Source organism: Oreochromis niloticus, linkage group LG20 (genome assembly GCF_001858045.2).
Source record: "Oreochromis niloticus isolate F11D_XX linkage group LG20, O_niloticus_UMD_NMBU, whole genome shotgun sequence".
Lineage (NCBI taxonomy): Eukaryota > Metazoa > Chordata > Actinopteri > Cichliformes > Cichlidae > Oreochromis > Oreochromis niloticus.
Window position 1 is genome coordinate 19926426 of NC_031984.2, and position 24211 is coordinate 19950636.

A 24211-nucleotide genomic window follows, 5' to 3' on the forward strand; every position below is an offset into this window, starting at 1 on the left:
TTATAATTGAGCTATTTTGTTGTATTTTGTAACCTTGTAGTACATTGTATTATTTAATTAAGTTTGGTCAGTAACTGTTCTTATTGTCTTAGAGCAACTGTGGCCACAAAATTTCATCAGGGATTAATAAAGTATTCTGATTCTTAAAAAGGAGTTCACAACAGACCATAAATGCTCGTCAGTCCAGTCTGACACTCAGAAGATGATTTCTGCCTGAAAATGGACACGCTTACAGCAGATTTAAGTACTGCAGATGGACAACTGTCTTCACAACCAGTAAACAGGAGAGTATAGTGACCTTAATAAAAATCTCATTATTATTTAACTATTTGTGAGCTGATGTGGGATCAAGGCTAGTTTACAATTCCATATTCCACACGGGCTAAAGCGTGCAACCAGCAGCCGGTCATCTGTCTCCATTTGTTTTCTAAATTTCTTACTCTTATTCCTTCCTTGTTTGCCTTATGATCAGCTCAGTGTGAATTTTGTGCTGTACACAGCTGTGCCCAGGTCTGGAAGAATAGCCAATTCATTACAGGCCATGGAGGCAGCATGATAGAGAGTGGGCACAGGGTATAAGAAGGGGAGAAAGAATGAAATTTTGACCCTTATCCATTCCTGTTCCAGTCTCAGCCCCAACAGGACACTGTGGCTGGCTTTCACTTGACCACAAGCGCAATCAGCAGGATCACAGGCTTGGCCAAAAGCCCTGAACAAATGCATAAAGAAAAAAAAAAGTCACTCACACTCTACAGATGGCTGATTCATACACACACAGGAGACAAACCAATGCACATCAAAGAAACAAGCATGTGCGCACATACAGTTTTCTAAAAGACTGAATGCAGTTTTTCTCTAACACCCACTTTTACACAAGTAGAAGACTGTCCTGTCGGGTTCATGAAGGGCATAATTCCCCTTGAGTCACCTGTGTCCGTGAGTTTAAAGCTGTGTCCTTCATAGAGAAGGGAACCTTTACGTTTACGTCCACATACATACACCAACAGGCGATGTTTCCGCAACCTGTAACACAGGTTTGTCTTGATATGTCAACTGTCACCTCAAAATCCTTGCAGCAATGGGCACTGTACAGGTCATTAGCCCCAAGTGACTTGCTACAGACTGTATCCTGTTCTGTCTACCTGTCAATGCTCTCTTCACAGACAGCTGTGCCAGCAGAATCCGTCCTTCAGATAGCTGCCACAGCTGGCGCTAGGAATGAATTATGGATTCGCACAGTGTGAATGACAGGTAGCGATGTGGTTCATCGGACACAGCACCGAATGCAGCAAGGCTCGTATAGGGGTCCACGTGTCACAATGCAAAATCTTGGAAAACATGAGCAGTTTTGATAGCAAGCAACCACAAGAGTGTGCTGCTGAGTGCATCTGAATATTTCAAAGCAGTCACATCAAGCTCCTAGTTTAGCACCTAAAATGATTATGAAGTATAAAAGCTGCAAGTTTGCATCAAACCTTATCTCTGCCATCTTTTATAATCATGGAATGCTAATTTCTAGCTTCCTGTGAAGGTTAATACATTCACACAAGATAGGTGGATGGAGATTAAGATCTGTTTGATTTGCTGCCTGGAACTGCTGGTGTTATGCTACGCTTTAATAGGAGGATTATGCAGGGGGAAAGCTGGGGAAGCTGAAACTTGTTTCACTGCCACAAATGAGAGTTGGCTTCTCTGTTTGTGTTCGCGTTGCATATAAGGTATGTTTGTGTGTGTTTGTCTTTGACAAGAAAGATGTGTGCTTCCCTGTTAGGTCGTATAAAAACAATCTGAGACATTAGTTTCTGCAAAGGGGATACAGTGGTTGCTCTCCAAGACTTTAATGTTAGGTATCAGTTAGGACATGCCTCAGTCTTGAATACAAAATACACTGGAAAGAGAGTTATGAGCACACAGACACACACACATGCAGGGACTCACACATATTTGTGTACATTTTTCTGCATTGGTCGCAGAAGCTTAAATTTTCTCTGCTAATTGTAGGTCTGTTAGATTTTTTTTTTTAACCAAACCTACCAATTTGGAGAAGAGCTATTTCACATTTTTACTGTAATTGTACTGCAAAGTACAAGAAAAGTACATGCTACAGCAGTAATGGTTTTATTTTGAGTGGCTCAAATTTAAAAAATAAAAATAAAAATGCCAGCAACTTGAAGGTCAAACAAAGTTAAACTAGCTTTCAGTGAGTGATCCATGCTTTACATGCAGTTTTACAAACAAACAAACAAACATGAATTCATCATCCACATCCTGATCACACAAATGCACACCAGAAAGTCTTGTCTTTTCCAATCTGATCAGGGAACTCAAGATCTACTAAAAGCCAAGCTTTCCTTTAAAATATTACAAATAAAATCGGGCACATTATTCCTCCTCAGAAAAAAAAAAATCCCACATGCACTAGACATACTTGATATACAGCTAGGTAAACCTTCCGTCTCTCCCAGAGGGGAATATTGTGCTTAATGATAGCCTGGATGGGATGGTAATGACACCCTATTGAGATAATATGACAGTGGCAGGCCTTAAAAAGCCCCCCAAAAGATCCCACGTTGATCTCTTCTAAGTAGCTGAATCAAGGCTGGGAGGATTTAATTGCCAGTCTGTCTCTTCGTTAGACGCAGAGGAGCTGACTGGGGATTCCAAGAGTCATGGAGAGAAGAAAGATGGGCACTAGGGGAGGAGGTATAATGCAAAAATAATGGCATGGAATGAGGTGAAGACAGCCTGCATTTGAGATCCCTGCCTACCTACCCCCTGCTGCCAATCTACAACTCAGTGTTACCCAGTGTCCAATTCTGGACACTGGGTAACACTGAAGGCCAATACATACGAGGGTCAGTGCACGTGCTTGATCCACAGAAGCAGATGCACACCCTTTTAATCCTTCAGATAAATCTCCTGCTGGCAACGGAACTTTTGGAGGCTACTGGCTTTTGTTTTTTTGTAGGGTATGTGTAGATAGAGGCACTCACACACTGATATAGACATGCATGAACAAAGATCAAGTGGGATGGTCTATCTACACGGACTTTAAATGTATATATTTTAGGGCTTTCATCAGCTTTAGAAATTCAAATCTCCCAAAAAAATTCCCAGTAAAGGTGGTCCAATAAAATGATGTTTCTCTGTTACTTTTGACATGATTAATATACAGTTTTTGTGTGGTTCCACCTTAAATCAATGATGGCACTTAAAATGAGACACTTTGGTGGGGTAGCCACTTGCTGGTTCTCATGTTACAACCTGCACCAAACCATTCAGGGCAGGAGGAGGAACTGACTTAATGAAAATAAGTCTGAATTGGCCTGAGACTCATTGCATTCCAGTGTGATATTTATCTCGACAGTCATAAAAAGTGCTATGTAATTTAACTTGAACTATAGCACAAGCGTAAAATGATTTTTCAGGGCAAGGCTTAGCAAGTGTGTAGTCTGTGCATGTCTGTCTATGTGTGTGTGTGTATGCGAGTGTCTGCGATGACAGTGAGCGTTTGTGCTGTTTTGAGGTCAATAATGACAGACGAATAGCTGTCAGGGTTAATGGGAGGGGACAGCCAGGGATGATGAGAACACAGAGCGAACACTGCTGTGCAATTCAACACAGGCAGAAGCTAGAGACAAGGCACACAGGGTCAAAATGAGAGCATAAAGCAAACACACAAACACTCTATGTGCAAACACACACTCTCTGTGTGGCTGCCCTCGTCAGGGAATCAGTTTGAATTTATTTTCTAACTTTAAGCCATAGGCCCAGTTCAACATGGATACAAAAGCATACAATGCATGCTTGGTGCAATATTTTGCAGCCTCACTTAAAATGAAAGTATCATCACTTAATTGTGAGTAATGATTGGGAAGTTTGCTTAGTGTCAAAGATATAAACACAAAAACCAAGCACAAGTATAGAATCACCTGTGGTGATGCAAATAAGGGCAGTTAAACTAAACTCTAAATGCTTCAGCACCTTTAATGGCAAATGCAAAGCACAGCAATTTGCATCCACTAATTTCAGTTTCAGTCTTTTTTTGTAGAACTGAGGCTTCTACAAATAAGCCAAAAATATTTTATGTTGCTGTAACTCTCATAAAAAGCCACCAAATGTCAGTCTTAAATAATTTCTGCCTGTATACATGAACATTAGCTTTACAAAGAGTGCTGTTTTATATGCACTATATGAAGCTCCTAAGGGGTTTTCACTCTTTGAGATGTAACCCTCCATTATAATACACTGCAGCTGTTGTGAATTTATACTGATGTTATAAGCTGCCATCGTTTGAGTCACATTTGATCATCAAAAGATATTTGTCGTGGAGCTAAAAGAGACAAAGAAAAATACTGTGCAGTTGCATTTTGTATTTGGTCAGTTGTAACTGACAACTATGACATGAATGTGAGCACTTACAGGGATCAAACCTTAACATTTTTAACACTTTTATAAAAGCTAAAAGAACCTTCAGAGCAAATTCTATATTCCGCCATGCTTCCCTTCAAGTTGTCTGCTGTCTGTTCTCATTCTTTCTCAGGTTTCTACCTTTTTCATATAGTTTTCTTTTGTAATGAATGCTCCTCCCCTTGCCAAAAGTCAGGTTAGTAAGATGATCACAGTTGCTGTCCAGAGGAGATGCATCTGAGTATCACTAGCTGCAGGCAAAGTCTGAGTCAGTGATGGATGGACTGTTGGAATGCTGGATGATGAGGGGGAGAGGGGGCATTGCTTTGTTGTGTCTGTTGAAAAAGACTGATTTACCGTATTAACAGCCGCTTACACCTATGCAGAAAGGGAGAGGAGGGACAGAAGGCAGGATGACAAGATGACGTTCTTCTTCTGGGAAGGAAGCACACTGGAGCATGTACCTCCTCTATCTCCCTTCTCTCTACCTGTCCTTGGCTGTTTGCTGTTTTCCTCCTTGCTCCCATTTTCCCATTTATTCCATGCCACCCAGCCCCACCCACCGCCCCCACCCCATCTCCTCCCTTTATTCCCTTGTTCAGGGCTCAAGTCACACACCCAGGTGGAACAATAGCCTGTGACTTCATTCCCATGCACCGCTCAGAGACTAGTGCCCTCAGGTATGGAATTCTATCACTCAACAATAAACAGGTGGATCAACCCAAATACACTTCGGAGGAGATCGACAAAAGCATGAGATTCTCTCTGAGATTAGACCCCCACCCCAAAGGAAGAGAAAGGAAGGAGGCATGATGACTTGGAGGAAGGAGGAGGCTGGGAGTTAAACACTATATAGCTGCAGTGTTTGAGGAGCAGCAACCATAATGTGCCCCTGCTTGTGTTTGCCACTCTATTTCACTGACTTCCATTCCCCAAGGAGGATGGAGGGCAATATGCTATCAGCCTAATAGAGTGGGGGAGGATACTTTATGAGGTTGACAAGCGCTGCTTTCATTTCAGGCCTGCAGTGCCATTTCTATGAATATGATAACTAACGAGCATGTCCTCTAACACGCGCCTCTCTGTCCAGTTCTGAGCAATCCTACCACGGCTCAATCTCTTTAAGTGCTCTGGGGTCTCTGCTGTAATGTCATTTGTCATTGGGGTCGAGAAATGACAATTTCGTTTAAATCAGAACTCATCACCTCATTTTTTTATGAGAACTACAGTCAGATATGGAAGGCAAGCCACAAAGGAATTTTAGGCATAAAATTGAAATTCTCAAATTCAAAATGCTGAGCTGAAAAAGTTCTTGAAGAGATTTTTAATATAAATTTGGCCACACAAAAACTCCCCGCATGGATGCTAATTCCCATGGCGGTGCTCCGTTTATGAAAAAGGGAAACCTCTGTGAACCAGACCCAAGCTCGTTTGTCAAAGCTGAGAGGAACGCTTTCCTTTGGTTGTCTCGTACTTACAAGCTAAGTCGAGAGCGAGCTTTACACTTTTCATTCCCACTTCCACACCTTTAAGCTCAGCTGAGACATATTCAGCATATTTTTCCATGATAGCAGGTGATGCATTATTCAGTGAGCTCAGGTTGATCTTGGCTATAATAAATCTTTGGTCTATAGAAATATGAAGCACAAAAGGCATACAGGCACACACACTCTCACACACACAAACTTGCCTCTCTTTTTTTAGTGTTGATGCATGATGAATAAAGAGGAACTGAGCATCCATGAATCACACCTCCATGGAGAGATCTTAAACAAAGCGCATTATGGATAAAAGGAGTGCTTGGCTTTTGAGAAGCAATCCAAAGCAGTATGGTAATGAGAGTAATGAGGATATCAGACACTGAATGTGGTGCAATATGCTTGTTAAATGTGACAGCTGAATTACATCAGAGCTTCGTCCCTGTGAAGCAAAAGACTTGTGAAGCAAACATTCATGCTGACATTTGACGACACCTTACTGTAGCTGTGTTCAATCATAATCTACAACAGGGTAGCAGGGACACCTGGAGATGAGCAACACCGGCTTCCAATTGGAGAGCCATAAGATACTAAAGGGTAACCTGCCAGTGCTTATGCATCTAAATCAATTTGCTCATCAGTTGTACAATATCCTCTTTGACTTTGTAAGGTGCTTAAGAGGTTTTACCTTCAGTTTGGTAGAATTATATTTTTGCCAACATACACATCAATTTATCAAGCAGGAAAGTACACCTTTTTGCTTTTTAGGAGAGATCTATCCAAAAAGGTCAATAAATGTCTTTATCAATATGCAAAAGGAATAGAAATAAAAATCATTTATCATGCTGTCTAATAGTAAATACTTAGGTTTCATGTAAGGCTTGCATGTTCTGTATGACTTATACATGTGGCCCCTCTTTCTTTTTTCAAGTTATTTCTTTTAAGCTCATGCTTATCAAGCACATCATTAGGTACACCTGTTCAACTGCTCATTGATGCATATATTTACTCTAATCAGGAAATCACATGACACTAACTCTGTCCATTTAGGCACAGTCTGCACAGACTCACTAAAATTAAAACAGCACATTAGATGAAATGTTGCTTTGTCTACTGTGATAACAAATGTTGGTATAAACAACATAAACCATGGATACATCCATCATGTATCAGTGGTTCAGGCTGCTAGTAGTGGTGTAATGATGTTTCTTGGCACATTTTGGGCCCGTCAGCCAACTGAGCATCATTTAAATGCCACAGCTTACCTTAAGTATTGTTGCTGACCATGTCTATTCCTTTATGATCACAGTGTACCCGTCTTCTGACAGCTGCTTCCAGCAGGATAACACATCATGTCACAAAGCTTAAATCATCTCAAACTGATTTTGCGGACATGACAATGAGTTGGCTGCACACAAATGGCCTCCACAGTCATCAGATTTCAAACCAGTCGAGCACCTTTAAAATGTGTGTGGATAATTCAAATCATGGATGTGCAGTCTACAAATCTGCAGTAACTGTGTGATGCTATCATGTTGATATGGACCAAAATCTGTGGGAAATGTTTCCAGCACTGTTGAATCTAAGCCACAAAGAATTTAGGCAGTTCTGAAGGCAAATGGGAGTCCAACTCATCCAAAAGGTTTAACTAAAAAAGAAACCGGAGTTAATGTTGTATGTGCAAAATGACAAAAGGAGCCACGTTCCTGAGCTAACTGTGGTATATAGCCAAAGAGATGTTCAGAGATAAAATACAAATAAATAATAAACTCCTTTTTTCTTCTTTCAGTTTCTTTTCCATATGGAGAAGCTCCAGTTTTGCTCATCTTGTCACAAAGACTGAAAATGGGAGGAAGAGATGTTGGCTTCACTGGCTTCATGTAAAATTTTCCAAAATTTACATATCCAACACAGTGACAAGAGCGGGAGAAAGATTAACAAAGCCTGATAGGACAAAGTGCTGATTTGACATAATCTCATAAAGAGAGGGACAGTAGTCAAGGAGAGGGTTCTGAGAAAGCAGAGAGGAAAACCAAGTCCGATGCTGCAGTGTAGGTGCTGCTTGCCTTTGCTGCCTGGGCCTCTTTGTTATTATGATTTATTTTTTAATGAGCGGCTCTGCCCTCCCCTCTGCCACACAAAGCCCTGATTGAATCTGGCGTTCCATTAGCATGTTAAAGAGGCCCAGCTTCATCTGTGAGCCGCTGACTGACAGTGGATATCATCTCTGTAATTGCTCCATATACTGGACCCAGAGAAAGCCAGAGAGACAGAGAGAAAGAGAGAGAGAGGGGGGAGAAAATAGTTGTGGGGGGGGGAGGGTTGAAGAAAGATAAGGAGGGAGGGATTAGGATTTAAAAGTGGGGATGCTGGAAAGAAGGGGGAGATGAGAGGGGCTGGTGGATCGAGCTCCATCTCAGAATATCTCAATTTGGTACAGTTGGTACCCCATGCAGAGCAGTGGGAATAGTCTGTTTGAATAAGTAATTTTTTTTAAGCTACACTCGCAGCTTTTGACACTTATCAAAGCAAAAACAGCGGCAGCGTTTCATAACAGAAGCCCTGCTTTTACGAAGCTGTTACACAATCAAACCATGATGCAGAAATGTTATGTTTACCGCTGGTAGAGTGGTGTCAGGTAAGGACGTGACACTCTCTCTGACGCGTTTGTGCACACCACACGTCCCTCTCCGTGTCCTATGCTCTCTCCTTACCCCTTTACAGAATGGTTTTATTTTTTTCCTTGTCTTCCTCTATTTTTGCACTCACTCCCTTCTCTCCAACTCTTTCACGTCTACTTCCTCATCCCCTGCATCACTGAGCGCCTCCCCTCCACCTCCTCCACGGCTCCCGCTATTCCCTTTCACTGTTCTCCTCTCTCCATCTCTTTCTATCTGCCCTTCTCTGTCTCTGCAGTAAATGGTAATTGAACAAACCATGTGTTGGAGAAGAGCCGCAGAAAAAGATGGTTATCTTAACTCCACATGCCATGCATCCAAAATTAATCCTCCTCCTTCCATTTCTCCCTCGCTCTCTATTCCTTTGCTATGCTGTGACAGTGTGACGTGCACGCAGTCCCACAGCATCGTCAGCCCTGTGTATTAACGTTGGAAGACAGCCCAATGGTACCATGGTGAGTGAGTGTGCATGTGTGTGTATGTGTGAGATTACCATGTGCAGTGGCAGCATATTTCCAATCCTAAGGAAGCCAGGTGACAATGAAAGATGTCAAGCAAGCAAAGGAGGATGCACAACACAAAAATGCACAACATTGCAACATTGCTTTCCTCATCACATCCCATTGCGATTATAGTATATTTACTATAGATAACATCAGTATCTATTTCACCAATTCTTTTGGGTCCTCATAAATACTTTCAAGTTTTATTTTCACACACTCTTCAGTTAGACTTAGGCACGGAAACTAGTTAGGTGAGCTTAGTAAAAGATCATGGCTCAAAATAAAATAGAGCTATTTATAAAGCTAGTCACATTTGAAGCTTTTCCTCCATTTTCTGAGTTATGTGAGACAAGAATGCAGCTCCATTTGATGTATGTTTAGTTATCTAAAAAGGAGCAGCAGCAGCAGGAAAACAAGACCATAAATGGAAAGGATGTGTTGATTACAAATGTAGGTCTAGATAAAAAATTGTGTTTCTTCCAAGTTAATTGAGAACTTTAGTTTCTTTAGTTATATGAAAACTTTTTAGGAGACAGGGAATACAGAGTGCAGACAGGGTCTGCATTCCTCCAATAAAAACACATTGCTCTTGACAGAACGTGTTTTTTATCAGGTAGGAAAGCTAAGTTGCAACATTATTTCACAGGAACACTGTGGTTTGATATTAAATAGTATTTTGAACCAGGTCAAATACCTACCCTGCACTATATGTGCCTCCCTTTTTCTTGTTATACATGAAACCAACATTTCAGCTATTTATTACCCTAAAACTTTACATTTTCCAAATGATCTTAACTCGAGCCTAAAACACTGAACACCTAAAGACTAGGCACTCAACAGAGACACTCAATCGTGCACACACATACGCACACCCTCATCCTGCTGCACCCTCCAGGCATACTCTGCTCCACTAACACAACACGAAATCTCTGACACTCACAACACATTTACATGACATTACCGCTGAAGTGCTATAAAATCTGTGCCTGAATATCAACTGTTGAGATGCATCATTTGTTTCTGCGTACGGAGGAATCTGTGCAATAGCAACGCACAACAGGAGCACTCATTTAAATCGAACTCATTGTCATGAACACCACTTTACCTATGGCCTGTAAACTTCGAATATTAGAGAACGTGTGTGTGTGTGTGTGTGTAAAAAATGAAATTTGAGTTGAAGCTATATTCAAGTGTGCATGTCAGATTTTAATGATCTCCTTTGGGCTCCTGTGGGTTGCTCTGGGATTAGCATGGTAATCAAGGAGCATGTTGACACACACTGTTAGTCAGATTGATGTGTTTGTTTGGGTGGTGCAGGGCTACGCGGCTTTACACAGTGATGGACTACATTAGCCACTTGCTACTAATCTGAGAATTAATGGCTTTCCCCAGTGATGTGGTTCCCATGCACAATGTTTTATTCAGATGCTCGCTGGGTCCGTTCGTAAAGTGTTTAGATCTATCACTGTTAGGTTCCCTTGCACAAATACTCTATCCAAGTCAATGTAGCCATGTCTGAAGAGGTAGTTTGTCACCAGCAATTATCCTCCAAGTAATACCCTTTCTCAACTGTCTCAAACATAGCAAACAGGACACGTCAGATTTTCAGATTCTGTGACAATTGATGCAACCCCTAAGGTCAATGCTGACATATGTATGCAGGTGCATTTGTCTAAAGAAGAGGACCAAGAGAACCAAATGACACAATGGTTTACAACACAACCAAATAACACAACTCTCTTCAGTTCGATTTGATTCCCCATTTTATGCAAACGTGCTCTGTTGAAAATCTGCACTGTGGCCAAATGTCATGTGTCTATCAAAGGCTGCTATTGCAGTTTCTAAAGGTTTGACCACAGCTTTACACAGTTCTTAAATCAGAGGTGTCATTTTCTCATGTCTGGTTCTGTTCTTATACTGAGTTTCCATGGCACGCCGATGATGCAGAGTGCGTTTGTGTTCTAGCTGCTGCTAAAAGGATAGACAGCTGTGACGCTACAGTGATGACGACAACAAACCATTATGTAGACTTTCCCGTTTGTACCCTGCATGCTGCATACCTCCCACACCCACCCCCTTTACTCTCATCTCTCTCCATCCTGCTATTGGAGGCTCAGACTGCGGCAGAGCAGGGCAGTGAGAAGAAAAACACAATGATTGTTTCTGATGAACAAGAGGGGCTCCGTGAGAGGGACACTCCAAAAGAGAGCGGTCTCTAAGAGTGACAGAGCAAGGGGTAGGAGAACGCAGGAAATCAGAGCATTGTAAAGGTCACTGCTTGGTTATACAGGAACACCGAAGACTGTGGAGAGTAACAGCTCCGCCTCCTGATTTTGTATATATTTGTGTGTAGTTGGATAAGAGAAACTAAAGGAAGGAAAGAGGGAACAGACAGGAAGGGAGGGCGCTGGGCTGTACAGTAAAGCGTCTCACCTTGTTCTGCACCATGCACACACAGCACCCCAGCTGTCATCCAGCTTCACTCTCTTTCTCCGTCAGGGCCAGTGAGGACATGCATCATTCATGAGCAGAGACTTATTTGGCTGCGTCATCTCCTCCCATAACTGTCAATAACTTTTTCCCGGCTGTGGCTTCACCTTTACTTCAGGAGGGTGCACTGGACGCCGGCAGCAAATTTTACATCATAAATAGCATTTTGTCCTAGAGACAGCGCAAACTGCAGAAAGCTGCTTTAAGACAGACGAGGTGGTGATGAATCCATTTCCTCATAATGTTCAAGATTGAGCATTTCACTATTTAAACCCATGGGATCTAATATCTGTGGCACAAAGTGAATGATACAAAAGACTTTTTAAAGGACCGAAAGCAAGTGACACTCGCTGTAATTTAGAGCAATTAAAGGAAATGTATTTAAAGGAAACACCAAAACATATCCCCCTGAAATTTAATGTTCTAAAATATATATCTGCTCCTTTAGGAAAAGAGGAACCAACATGTAGAAAAATGTAATATGAAAGGCTAATTATCTAAGAACTGCTGTGTCCTGCCCTCAGCACCCTTTTTGTCCAGCCTGTCCTCTTTCCTGAGCCCATGCGACGCAGCCTACTGCGAGGCTGCCTGCTGTGAAGGTCACTCTCCCTGCAGCTATGGATTACACAGGCACGCACAGTCAGGCAGAATACGATACTGCCCTTGAGGGGAGGTCTGAGGCTTTGGTTGGCAGAGACAAGCCCTCTGGAACTTATGGACCCACCAGGACCAGCCAGTGTGATAACCCAGCAACCTCATGTCAAGAGTTGGTAGGTGGATAGAAAGGAGCAAAATAAATAGATTAAAACCACAAGAAGTCTATCACTTCATACATTCATCCATTAGTCCATTCAGTGGTGGGAAAGAATTAAATAAATATACAACTATATATACAAATACTGTAGGAATAACAATGATTTTGCATTAAACCCACCATTACATAAAAGAATAGAAGCTACTTAAAACATTAATAAGAATATTAATAAGAGAAGAAGCAAACAGAAAAAAGGTATGGATAGAAATAAGAACCCTGTCTGAGGAGTTAAGGCTTCACACATGGTTGTAAAGCTGCAGCAAAGTGCTTTATAATGATCAACAACATCAAAATCTTACAATCCAATATAATGAGTTGCAATAATCAAGATGTGACAATATAAAAAAAAGCAACTAAGACCTTTTGAAGATCAGCATGAAGATCAACATAACAATGGAGCAATAAAGCTGAATAGTCCAGCTAGTGTGCAGAATGGCAGTAATCAAAGAGACAAGATGACAGATTTGGTTGTTTTTGGTTGCTTTGTATAGTCATTTTAAATGGAAGCTACAGTAGAAGATGCAGTACATACAAATAGAAAAGAAAAATCAATACTGTGCTTTCTAATAATATGCTCCAGTGGAAGCATATAAACAGAGGGGGGGAAATGGCTATGGATAGAGGCTTTTGGAACATATCACGTGGGCGGCATAGGTGAAGAAAAAAACATTTATCATTAACAAATGAGTCCCATTTGCCGAAAAAAAAGTCTGTCCAATAACTCTGCTTGATTCAGACTGACTGAAAACTGGGCGAAAGTTGAGGAAAATTAGCAGTGAACAGTTGGCTGTTGTTAAGGTCATTAGTTACTTTGACCAGCCCTGTTTCAGCGCTCTGAAGAATACAAGGCTGGTCTAAAATGATTAAAATCAATAGTCATCTTTGGTTTCTAGTGAAATGGGTCAAGTATTTCATGCTTAGGGCCGGGTGAAAAACTGCCAGTGGATAAAGGATAAAACAGTGGAATCAAAAGGGTTTTCTTTTGTTTTTTTTAGAGAGGAATTTAGTTGTTAAAGTGTCATAATTTTAGCGTTCAGCTGTGTGATGTGAAAAGACTTAAACTAACCAGTTAGCAGCTAAGGGTCGAGGTCCACAATGTGGTAGTTAGGACCCAGACATATATGGACAATATGACTATTTTTTTTTAGTGAAGGAGAATAAAACCGATTGCAGATGATAGAAGATGCTTCAGTTTCCAGCTTGTCCTTCTTTTACTTCTTTCTTACCTTTTTCTTTTATCTGGTATGGTGTGTGAATTTAGAAAAAAGAAAAAGCAATTTCAAGAAAAGGTTTTATTTTTCTGTTTTTAGCAGGTGCTGCTGAAACTGGCACCGCTTTGAAAGTGTTATTAAATTTAAACATTAAACACAATAGGTTTTCTTAGTAGAGGTACAATGAAACTAATAGCTGAGGATGAGAAACAACAATCGCAGGCACAAAAGGGAAATTTAATACCACGGTCTTCAGTCGTCACTCTGTTTCCTAGTCTCAAGTCAAATGTGGGGGATGGCACCTTTTATCCTGCAAAATGGTGCAGTGAGGGTCAGTGTCCTCTGAGTGGGACAGGAGCCATTTGACAACACCACTCTCTGGAGTCATGCCACTGTTTGGAGGTCGGAAAAGACAAAAAAAAAAAAAATATATATATATATATATATATATACCCACACACAGACACACATGGCATTGTCCTCTCCCTGCTGTGACCTTAATTTGTTCTGTCTTGAGTATGAGTACCTACTGGGCAGCTGATGCACCTTAAGGGAGCAAGCTGACAGCATTATATATGTATTGTTTTGAGCATACGCATGGGAAAGATGAAGACAGACAGGGGAGGGTAAAGATTTGAAAAATAAAACACCACAAGGACAGACTGTTGGTGTGCATGTCGTGCATGTGTTTTGAAGACTGCGAGTCTCAGGTGAACTTTGCTCATATTCACAAATTTTAACTGGCAGCAGTCTGAAACCAAGGCTGATGTTGGTGTATGCAGCACCACTAATAACAGCAAAAACCCCCAAAGTAAATAAACAATACACAAAAGCTGTCTCTCTGCAGGCTAATCTTCTAATGAAGATTTGTGGCAGTGGCTGCCTGGTGATTATTGGCCTAGAACGAACACAAAAGCCATCTTTTTTGCTACTGTAAATAAAACCTCGCATTTACACAAACCATTGCAGGTGAAAATGAGAAAATTTAGGCTGGAGGCAGAAATGTTGCTTTTATAGCGTATGGGCTGGCAAATGTTTTGCTTTGCTGTACTGTCAAACGTCTCATGCTACAGTTAATAAGCAAAACCACTACAAGCCCAAACATTAACCACCATTATTCAGATTTGAAAAATGCAATGTGAAGTCGCTTATGTTCATGCGGTAATTCCTGTCTCACTGGGACAAGTGCACCAATCCTGACTATGCTAATTTTATGGAAATGTTTGTTTCCATCCTTCCTCTTCGGTTCCATTTGTTACATTTTATCAGTGCTCTTTTGAACTACATTTACTGCCACTGCATGTTAGCTGAAGGTTATGTTAAATATATAAGCAACCATTCCTCCATCTGTGCATCCCACAACAGTGTGTGCTGCTGTTGCATTAGGCAAAGCTGCCCAGTGGAAAATCTTTACATGCATAAATGCAAAAAGGTGTTTTTTTCTATGAGATACACGACTCCAGCAGATAAAAACACACATGAATGACCTCAGGTACCTCTTCACCCCTGTGTCCCTTACAGCCTTCTAATCCACACCTCTCTTTACCTTCCCTGTGCACCCCCAAGGCAGGGGCAGGGAGCTGTGGTGCAGGTCCCGGCAGAGTCCCTCATCATCCCTCCAGCTTTCCTACTTAGGGGTAGGGCCGCATGTTCAGGGGAGAACTTGTTCAAAGACAGGTGTGCATACCAGACGCCTGTGTTAAGACCTACGCCATGCGGTTTCCATAACTACCTGCTAGTGAGGCTTCCCCGGCACTCATCCAAGACTGCGCTAAACCCTTCTGATAGCTCTAGCTACACTAGCTGTCAATGGGCAAGACTCCACAGAGGGCAGGTCGGAGCTCAACCTACTGACGCCTTTTTGTCACCCAGCCTTTTCTGCTACTCATCATCAAGCATCATACATACATTTAAACATGCTGGAAGAGATTTAGTTGGCAGAGGGAAGGCGTTAGGGGTGGAGATTTAAGCTATTTTGAGCTGTTCATGTAACATTAAGGATTAAAAGCTAGCTTAAGGCTTCTTGGAACCAAACGCTGGTAGCATTCATTCAGTCTGTGTGCCCAGTAGTAAAGTAGTAGAGCAAAGTAAGATTCGTTTGGATGACTGAGGTACCATAGTGAGGACATGTCCTTGTGGTTATAAGTGAAGTTCAGGCAGAGCTTTAGGACGGCAGTATGTTAGATATACTGCTCATATTTCCTCTCGGTATGAGTCAGATGATACAGAGACAGAAGTGCTCCATGTTTGCTGTCACAAGAAAGCATGGATTTCACCCTTTAGCCTAGCTGTAACCAAAGAATTGTCACTCCACCCCACATCCAGTCTTCCTCATCTCACTGTTTCCTCATTTCCTTCTTTATCCCTTAGGTCCCAGTCCTCCTACACTACTCACTCAATCCCGCTTCTCATTCTGTGCTTGCTCCATGGAGATCCTCCTTCTACCCTTTAGCTTCCTCCTTGCTAGCCATGCTCCTATGAAATGACCTTGCTGCAACTCAATTGATTTCTCTTCTGTCTTTGTGTGAAACCCTATCTCAACAGCACTCTGAGGAATTTCCTCTTCCCCCCCAGAGCTGGAAAGAGCTAATTCTCTTTCATGAGGACACTTTTCACTCCATTTTATCTATGCGCTTTCCTCTTTCTCTTCCCCCTCCACTTCTACTCTCTTCTCGTTTGAGCACACAGAAATAGAACAGGCATGATTAATGCAACATCTATCGCAGCCAAACGTTAGCTTTGCTCAACCTTCTTACGCTTGGCTGCCATTTGAACCTTACAACACTGCAAGTGAATTATCAGATCATCACATCATCATAAATGCTTGACTCTTTCTATACATGAGCGTGATCAGTAAAGAGAAAACAAAAGGAATAAGAGATCAAATGAACATTTGAGTATAGGAATTTTTTCACAATTTCATATATGACATACAAACTGCTGAATCAGATAATAACAGTATACACTGAATGTCTCCGGTCCATACTCAGATCTCTTCAATTTAATTTGCAGAATTCGTGTGCAATTAAATCAAAAATTCAACAAGCAGTGAATATAAAAATGGTCTTATTATAGATTTATGTCACTGCACTGTCCTAATAGTCCAAGTATTTCAAATTATGTTAGAGAAGAATAAAATAAACCATTGCATAACAGAGTGCCATGTAAGTGCTCAGCATTTTCACAGGAGTTGTTTTGAACTTATAACTCAGTTATGATTCACTAACCCTTATATATAAATATATATCTATGTATCTTAAAAGAGAGAGCTGAAAATGTGAATTTTTATATTTTCATGTAATGTAAAAACACTGATTGCTTAAATATTTAACCAGTGGCAGTTCAGTGTTAAACAGGAAGCAAAGCTTTTGATCTCCAGTCTTTCATCAAAGCAGCTGTATGACACAAGGTAATTCGATACCAGTATGGGCAAAAGAGAACACCTGTGCAATGCTAAGCAACCACACATAGGGAATGTGGATAAACTTATTAACAATTTAGTGTTGCACACAGGAAATCCTACAGAAGAGAAAGTCACAGTTCACGAACATAAATGAAATAAAAGACAATCTGCAATAAAGTTATTAGTAAGCTTTGTCATGAAAAAAAGAGCATAATTAAGCAAAGACTTCAGAAAAAATAGATGACAAAAAATATTACACCTCTACATGATAAAGGCAACACTGTCTCTTTGAAAACACTAGAGAGCTGCAGTGTGAAGAATCATCTGTGCCTCTTTCCACTTTGTGATCAGACAGACTGTTGAAGCATACAGAACATTTTCCAGGCTTCAACTCCCAGGTGTCTTGTAGCCCCAGGATTCCCAGTAAGTAGTCAGCCAGCTTGCCTTGGTGAATGCACTAATGTGACACCATAATCACGCACAGGTGCATTTCTGTGCTTCACAGCGCAGCAGCAAAGCGCCAGGTTTTTTTAGTGGTGGTGGCAGGTGCCGTGGGCCCTAGTGGGTGCTGCATAAACGGCACAAATCAGTTTTATTTTCAATTGTTTTAAAACTGTATGACTATAACGTACAAAAAATACCATGTTTACTCCAGGATCATTCTAATTTTTACTAAAAAGGAAACCTTTAATACAGGGCGCTGCAGTGAGACCAGTGGAAACATGGGAGTCAGAAAATCACACACCTTTACCTTTTGCGGCTCTGCAGTGTGCCCCACACACACACGCACACACACACACACAAAAACAAACACAATGGGTTTCCATCCCACCAGTCCAATAACAGGCCTATTCATTAGAGTCTCTTACAGACAGTATTGACAACCTGCTGACACACAGTCACTCCAGCATAAACAAATGGAGCAACAGAGAAAAGCCAGGCAGGGAGGGGAAGAGACCTAGCAGCTTTTTGATGGAAGAGGGATCTCCACAAACCAGGGGTGAGCTAGACTTAAAGAAAGAAGTGGCAAGCCTCCCACTTGCTCCTGCTCACACATATATCCACCTAATATCCCTCGCACACAGATTATACAGTCTCCCTACAAATGAGTGCCACATTTATCTTACATGCTAGGTCAGCCCTGACCTTTGTGGCATATTGTAATTACTGTCATGGGAATAAGTCTTTTTTATTCTGTGCCTTGGTACGCAGAGCAGCTATAAAGGTGAAGTGGGTCAAGCACACTGAGCTACTCATCACACAGATCACACAGCACAATGCCATAGTCTTACCTCTTCCTGCTAAAAGGCATCATGATATTCTACAAAACAAACTGGTGAAACCAGAGGTCCACTTTGCAGAAAGGTAGAAAATGGGGTTGCAGAATTCCTGCAGTTCCAGCGGCTCTCAAGTATTCCCCTTATATCATGGATATGCAAAGAAGCATAGAGGAAAAAAACTGGGGCATGAATACCAAATATCTGGCTCATTAATGAGTTATAATTACTATGTCACTTTGACATAAACAAAGAGAGCAGCGCAGTCATGGAGAAAATGGGGATGAGGGGGCACTGCTGATCTGCTCAAACACAATTTTTTATGATGTCTTTGACTTGACCTCTGGAACCAGGTGAGTTGTGCAGTCAATTAAAAGACGGGGGTTGCAGAGCTCGGTGAATGGAATGAGCAATAGCTATGCAGACAGGGCAACAGAAAGATAAACTTTATGGAGACAGATGAGGTAGGAGTGGACGCTCAAACACAAAAACAAAGAGACAGATTGGCTGCATGGCCCTGAGCTCGGGAGGTCAGATCTGACTCAAACAGACAAGACAGATGAGACGTGAAGCAACGTTTAAACATGAACTGCTCATGACATGACAGGTCCTCCCCCAAAAACTTTGCGATGATGCTAACAAAGTCGATTTTACCAGGAATGCTTGTCAGACAGTCACCATGCAATATCTGGTGACAGTAAGAGGGCAATACAGACAGTTCCTGTCTAAATGTGGACTCCACACCAGGAGCTCACTCCAGGCGTAGATGGTTTGTGCTAGACATCATGGCGGCTGATCACCATGACGCCACAGTCAACTGAGAAGCTCTACACTAACAGGAGCCCAGTGATCATGTTCGTTATTAGCTCGCCATTCTTCTCTTGCTGTTTCTCTCTCTTTTTTATCTACAAACACACGCATGCACAGACATGCACACACACACACACACGCACGCACACACACATGCGCACACACGCATGTACTGACCAGCAGGAGTCTCATACCAATACCTCGGTGCAGAGCCCATGCCAGACAGACAGACAGCAGACAGACAGCTATGCTGGCTGCCTGCAGCTTTGTATATAAGCACACTGCCATTGCAATGATCAACTTCAGAATTGTCATTACGATTACAGCAGCCAAAAGCCTCTGTCAGGCCTCCAGAATGCCGACAAAGCTAATTACAAAAGAATTGTGTACAGCATCAGGGACAGAGCCGCACTGGTAAAGGTTGTTTGCTCAAGGTCACAGAAAACAGTGGAAAGAGAAAAACACCAGTAGCCATGCAGACACAATTGCTGGAGCATGCGGTTCTCGCAGGCATACTCAAAAACACATTTCTTTCTTTAACTGCATTTTTATAACGACACACATTTCCAATTGAGATATGTTATCACAACGTTGCAGATTAATATCAGGGAGCTTAATCAGGAAATTTGCTGATTGGAGGTCGACATCAACCAGTGCCAGAATTGTAAAGGTCATTACAATGACATTACCCTTTTCAGAAGAAGAAAGCTAGAAATGTCAAATCACTCAGTAGCCACATCATCATGCAAATGGAGCAGAATGTTAGGCACGGGAAAATCTCAGTGTTCAGACAGAAATAATGAAAGATGCCTATCTGAGTGACAACTTAATAAGCAGAAGCCTTGGGTCAGCGTTTTCAGCAGGTGTGAAGTGGAAAGGTTTGACAAATCATTAGATGCAATGAGAAACACAGATTTTGAACGTTAGAGCTACAGTTCATTATCACCGTTTCTGTAAAAAAAAAAAAGATCTGTGTAAGCAGTTAACACTGATATTAGTCTTTACGCAAAGGCCAAGTTTATGTTACTGCACAACAGAAGTTATGTTCCATGTGATATTGCTTCCACCAAAATTCAAATACACACACACTCCAATAACTACCCTAAAGTTTAGTCTCAATCGGTAGAGTTGTAGTTGAGGGGGGGAATGTTGGTGTTAAGATATCCTACCCAAATATCATTTACGGGAGCTGCTACCACCTGCAACCTGATCAAGACAGTACTTGTCTGTTACATGAGGCTCAAGTCGAGTAATTGTTCATTTTTAACTAGCTTCAGAAGCGCAAAATATAACCCTTAAAATAGAGATACATTTTAATGTTATTTAACAAAAAAATAAATAAAAATAAAAACCTTGACAAAGTGAAAAAGTTATCTCTTTGATGGCTGTTCTAAAAAACTTGAGTGACTGGTTGAAAACCTTTAGCTCACAGGTACACGCACACTTTGAGCTCCCACACCTCAGACTGCATGACTCCCCATAATCATTAAAGTTATCTGCTTGAAAAACATGCCTGCCGGGAGAGCAGAGAAGCAGAACTGCGCCTGAATCAGCCCAGGCATGCGTTAAAACAAAGTGGCCTCTCCGGGAGAGCGTACGGCAACGCGCACACACATTTCGGAGTAATACATGGGCAATAAGCACACACGGCCTCACAGTCATGGCCATATACAAATAAGAAGACTCTAGAACATTTTCACAAGCTGACATTCCTTGTATATCCACAGGGCAGCACGCCATGGATTGGTCATATCACTGGACTTTTTGATAGTGGCAAGCTCCCCTTCCTCTGTATGAATCTACAAGCCGAATGTGAAGCGCACACAGACCACACAGAATCCCCTCTCCTAGACATGGCCACTATGAGACCAGCATACTAAAGAAGAAAGTGCTGGCTGACTCAGAACACAACAATGTCTAGTAACTGGAATCTATACTCTCCTGCATGCTAAGGACTAAATCTTCTTTTTAAAATGCTATGTGTTTGATGACTTGGATGCTTATCATTAGTCAGGATGGCAGCAATGCAAGGTTGAGGAGAAATTGAGTGCCACAGTAACACATCATCAAAAGAAAGTCATGAATTCTGCACTGACTGTTTGTATAAAACTGCATGCCTCAGTTATCACCAAGTTCAGGTGAAACCATCTTTGTCACTTAGCCCCTTCTGACAGAACATGAGAGTGGTGGAGTCTGGTCATGTGACCAAACAGACCATAATGATACAGTCCAGCGGCAAATGCTTTGACCTTCCATGTCATCACTCACACCTGCCATATAAATGGCACACTATTAGCGTAATTACACACACTATCCGTAATTTAAAGGTTGATCCAGGCGCTTGGTATTGACAGATGTCTCTGTGCAATCAAAACCAAGCAGACTATTAAAAAAATAAATAAAACAGAGCTGCTGGTGGCCAAGTTTAAGCAGGGATTAGTGATACAACAGCCTGACTGATGTCTTCTAAAATCCGATGCACCAAAAAGCGACAACTCACCCAAAATCATTGCTATGCGTTGCCTTTGGTGTCCCTGGGTTGACAAGTGTTCCCTCACTGCCCCCCGTCTCTCCTGTTTTCTCCAAGGGTACAATGGCTCCAAAATGTCTTTTCAGAGTTGCTCTCCACTCTCCAGAAAGAGGCAACTCAGAGAGGTAGGGCTAGATGTGAGGAGAGACTGCTGCTGCTGCACATGCCGTCCCTTGCGCCTGCTCTCTCCAGGTGAAAAACTGAGTGTGTGAGAGAGAAACAGTGCGAGTGTGTGTGTGTGTGTATGAGGAGGGGGGTCCTCTTTTTCTGCAGTGGTGGCTCAGGTAAGCCTCAGGACAGTACAGAGGAGACAGAGACAGAGAGAGAGAGAGAGAGAGTGAAAAAGAAAAAGAGAGAAGGGGGAGCCTAAAGTGTGACAGCCAATCACGCTGGCAGGGGGGGAGACTACAGAGCCAAGATCTTCTTCTCCACAGCAGCCAGGAGGAATTGTGGTGTGGTCTCCAACAAACAGCTGACAACCAGTTTCCTCTCTACTGTATCACTTCACAGCTTCAAAAGGAAAGCAGTTCGATCTACTTTAAAGTCAACATCTGCTTTGGTCTCTCTCTATGAAGCACACAACTCCCTTTCCCATTCTGGCTTTCTCTCCCTCTCTCTGCTCCTTGTTTTTTAGGGATTGGATATAACCTAAAGGCACCTTACATGCCTCTGCTCTGATTGGTGGCAGGTTCGACCAATGGGAACAGCAGCAGGCACTTGTCATCATGCAGAGTGGAAGTCATGAAGGGGAGACAGAGCTTGACTGAAAATGCTGTCTCCCAAAACCAATTTCTCACTTTTATTTGCCACACACTCCTCACCCATCTCCCCCTCACAGTGAGCCTGGTTTTTGCGTCTGTCTGTTGCATTCGCTGTTTATTACCTCCGCCTCGCTACCCTTTGACTCCATGTGTGTGTGGACTTGTAAGGGGATTAACCTTTTAGCTGTGCGCGTTTGTGCTTCTCTCCTTTCCTCCCTCCATCTTTTCAACCTACCCAGACAAAGTTACACATTCTTATCAACATCTGCGGTTTCATCAAAGGGGATGGACTTGAGACTGGGAGTGGGAGTGAGGGGGGAGCAAGCAAAAAGGAGAGATTAAATAGAAAGCGACAGAGCGGAGGAAGCAGAAGAAGGAGGGGCAGAGATTAAACTAAATACAAACTGACAGAGGAATGAAGAGACGCTGAGTGACAAGAAGAGACAACCAGAAGGATTGAATATTGAGACAATGACAGACAGAGTCGGACACAGAAAATGGGCTGCGGAAAAATCTAACTATCGACCATAGCAATGCAGTCAGTGAATGAAGAGGAGCTTCACAGCCAGCTTCTTATGGTCCACTTCCTCCACACCGAGGAGCCACTCAAAGAATGCCTGCTGTCATGTTGAGCACTAGTCTTTGCCTCTCTCTTTCTGTCTCTCTCTCCAGCTTCCCTTGTGAAGAGGAATCACAGAGAGACGTTCTGAAAATCACACAGCCACGATGTTATTGAGAAGCTCAGCGCTTAAGAGAAGGCTTAACAAAGCTGTCAAAAAATTAATCCCCTTGGGCGGGCATGCTTGCAAACACATACAGATATAAACACGTGAGCCTGGGGCTACAAAAAATGCTGCCTGATGTTCATAGTGCCTCCTCTTGTCCTGCTCTCTCTTTCCCTCTTTCTCTTCTATCTCTAGCCCCACCACTACCCTTCTCACGCTCTCAGGCTGAGGCTGTGAGTCACAGGGTGTTGGAGTGAATACTAAGGAGGCTGGCTGACACCTCCAATACCTCTCTTCACAGCAGCTCCACTGCATACGTTTAGGCTACTGTATGTAAACACTGGCAGTCAAAGGTGCCACAAACACCCACGCAAATTCTTACAGACTCTAAGTTTGGATAAAATCCAGTGACTAAAAACTGCTGGTATTATGGAACATATGGTAGCTCTTAAAGACACAGAAAATTTCCCTCTTTCATAACTGCAAGCAAGATCTTACACATCCAGCAGAGAGAATAATGGACTTTACTGATGTGGAACAAGCATTTTTTTAAGTGCAAAGGAACAGACAGGTTAGAAGAAGAATTTTAGCCTCTGGCTCCTTGGACAAACCACGCAGACATACATTACGTCTGCAGGAAATGGACTGAGTACAGAAAATATTAGTTTTCGAAAATGGGACACTAGCAGCTGGAACAATAGTTGTTATTAATATAGTTGTGCTTGCAAGTTGTTCTGTCAACATTTGTGTGTGTGTGTTTTTGTGTGTCAGCAAAAGAGCTGAGATAGTGTTTCCTCATTAGTTGTGTTGGTATCAATAATTCAGAGCCGGTCCTTGTTGGTGTTCAATGGGCCGAGAGCTAATGTGCTGTCGGGCCAACGGGGGCCCAGGGCCCAGCGCCACTTTAATGGATGTCATGATGAGAGGGTGAAATTGGAGCGTGGAGATCCTGTATCGTCCAAAGACAAGAAGAAGAAGAAGGGAGGCCAAAGCAGACGGCAGGAGAGGGGGACAGGGGTAAGAAGCTCAGGGATAAGGTGAAGGCCACTGGGGAGAGGACAGATGGTATTATTGGACTGGTGTGCTTGGAGAAAGGTGATGTAGAGAAACACAATGTAAAG

General features: G+C 42.2%; 1 protein-coding gene across 1 annotated transcript in view; it reads right to left on the bottom strand.

The window, feature by feature from the left end:
- The window catches only part of znf385a (zinc finger protein 385A), a 53583-nt gene extending 30201 nt beyond the window's left edge, over positions 1-23382 (bottom strand). The window contains 1 exon segment of the mRNA XM_019350168.2: positions 21575-23382. Coding sequence (XP_019205713.1) covers positions 21575-21584 — 10 coding nt within the window. The 5' untranslated portion in view covers positions 21585-23382.
- Positions 23383-24211: the final 829 nt, after the last annotated feature.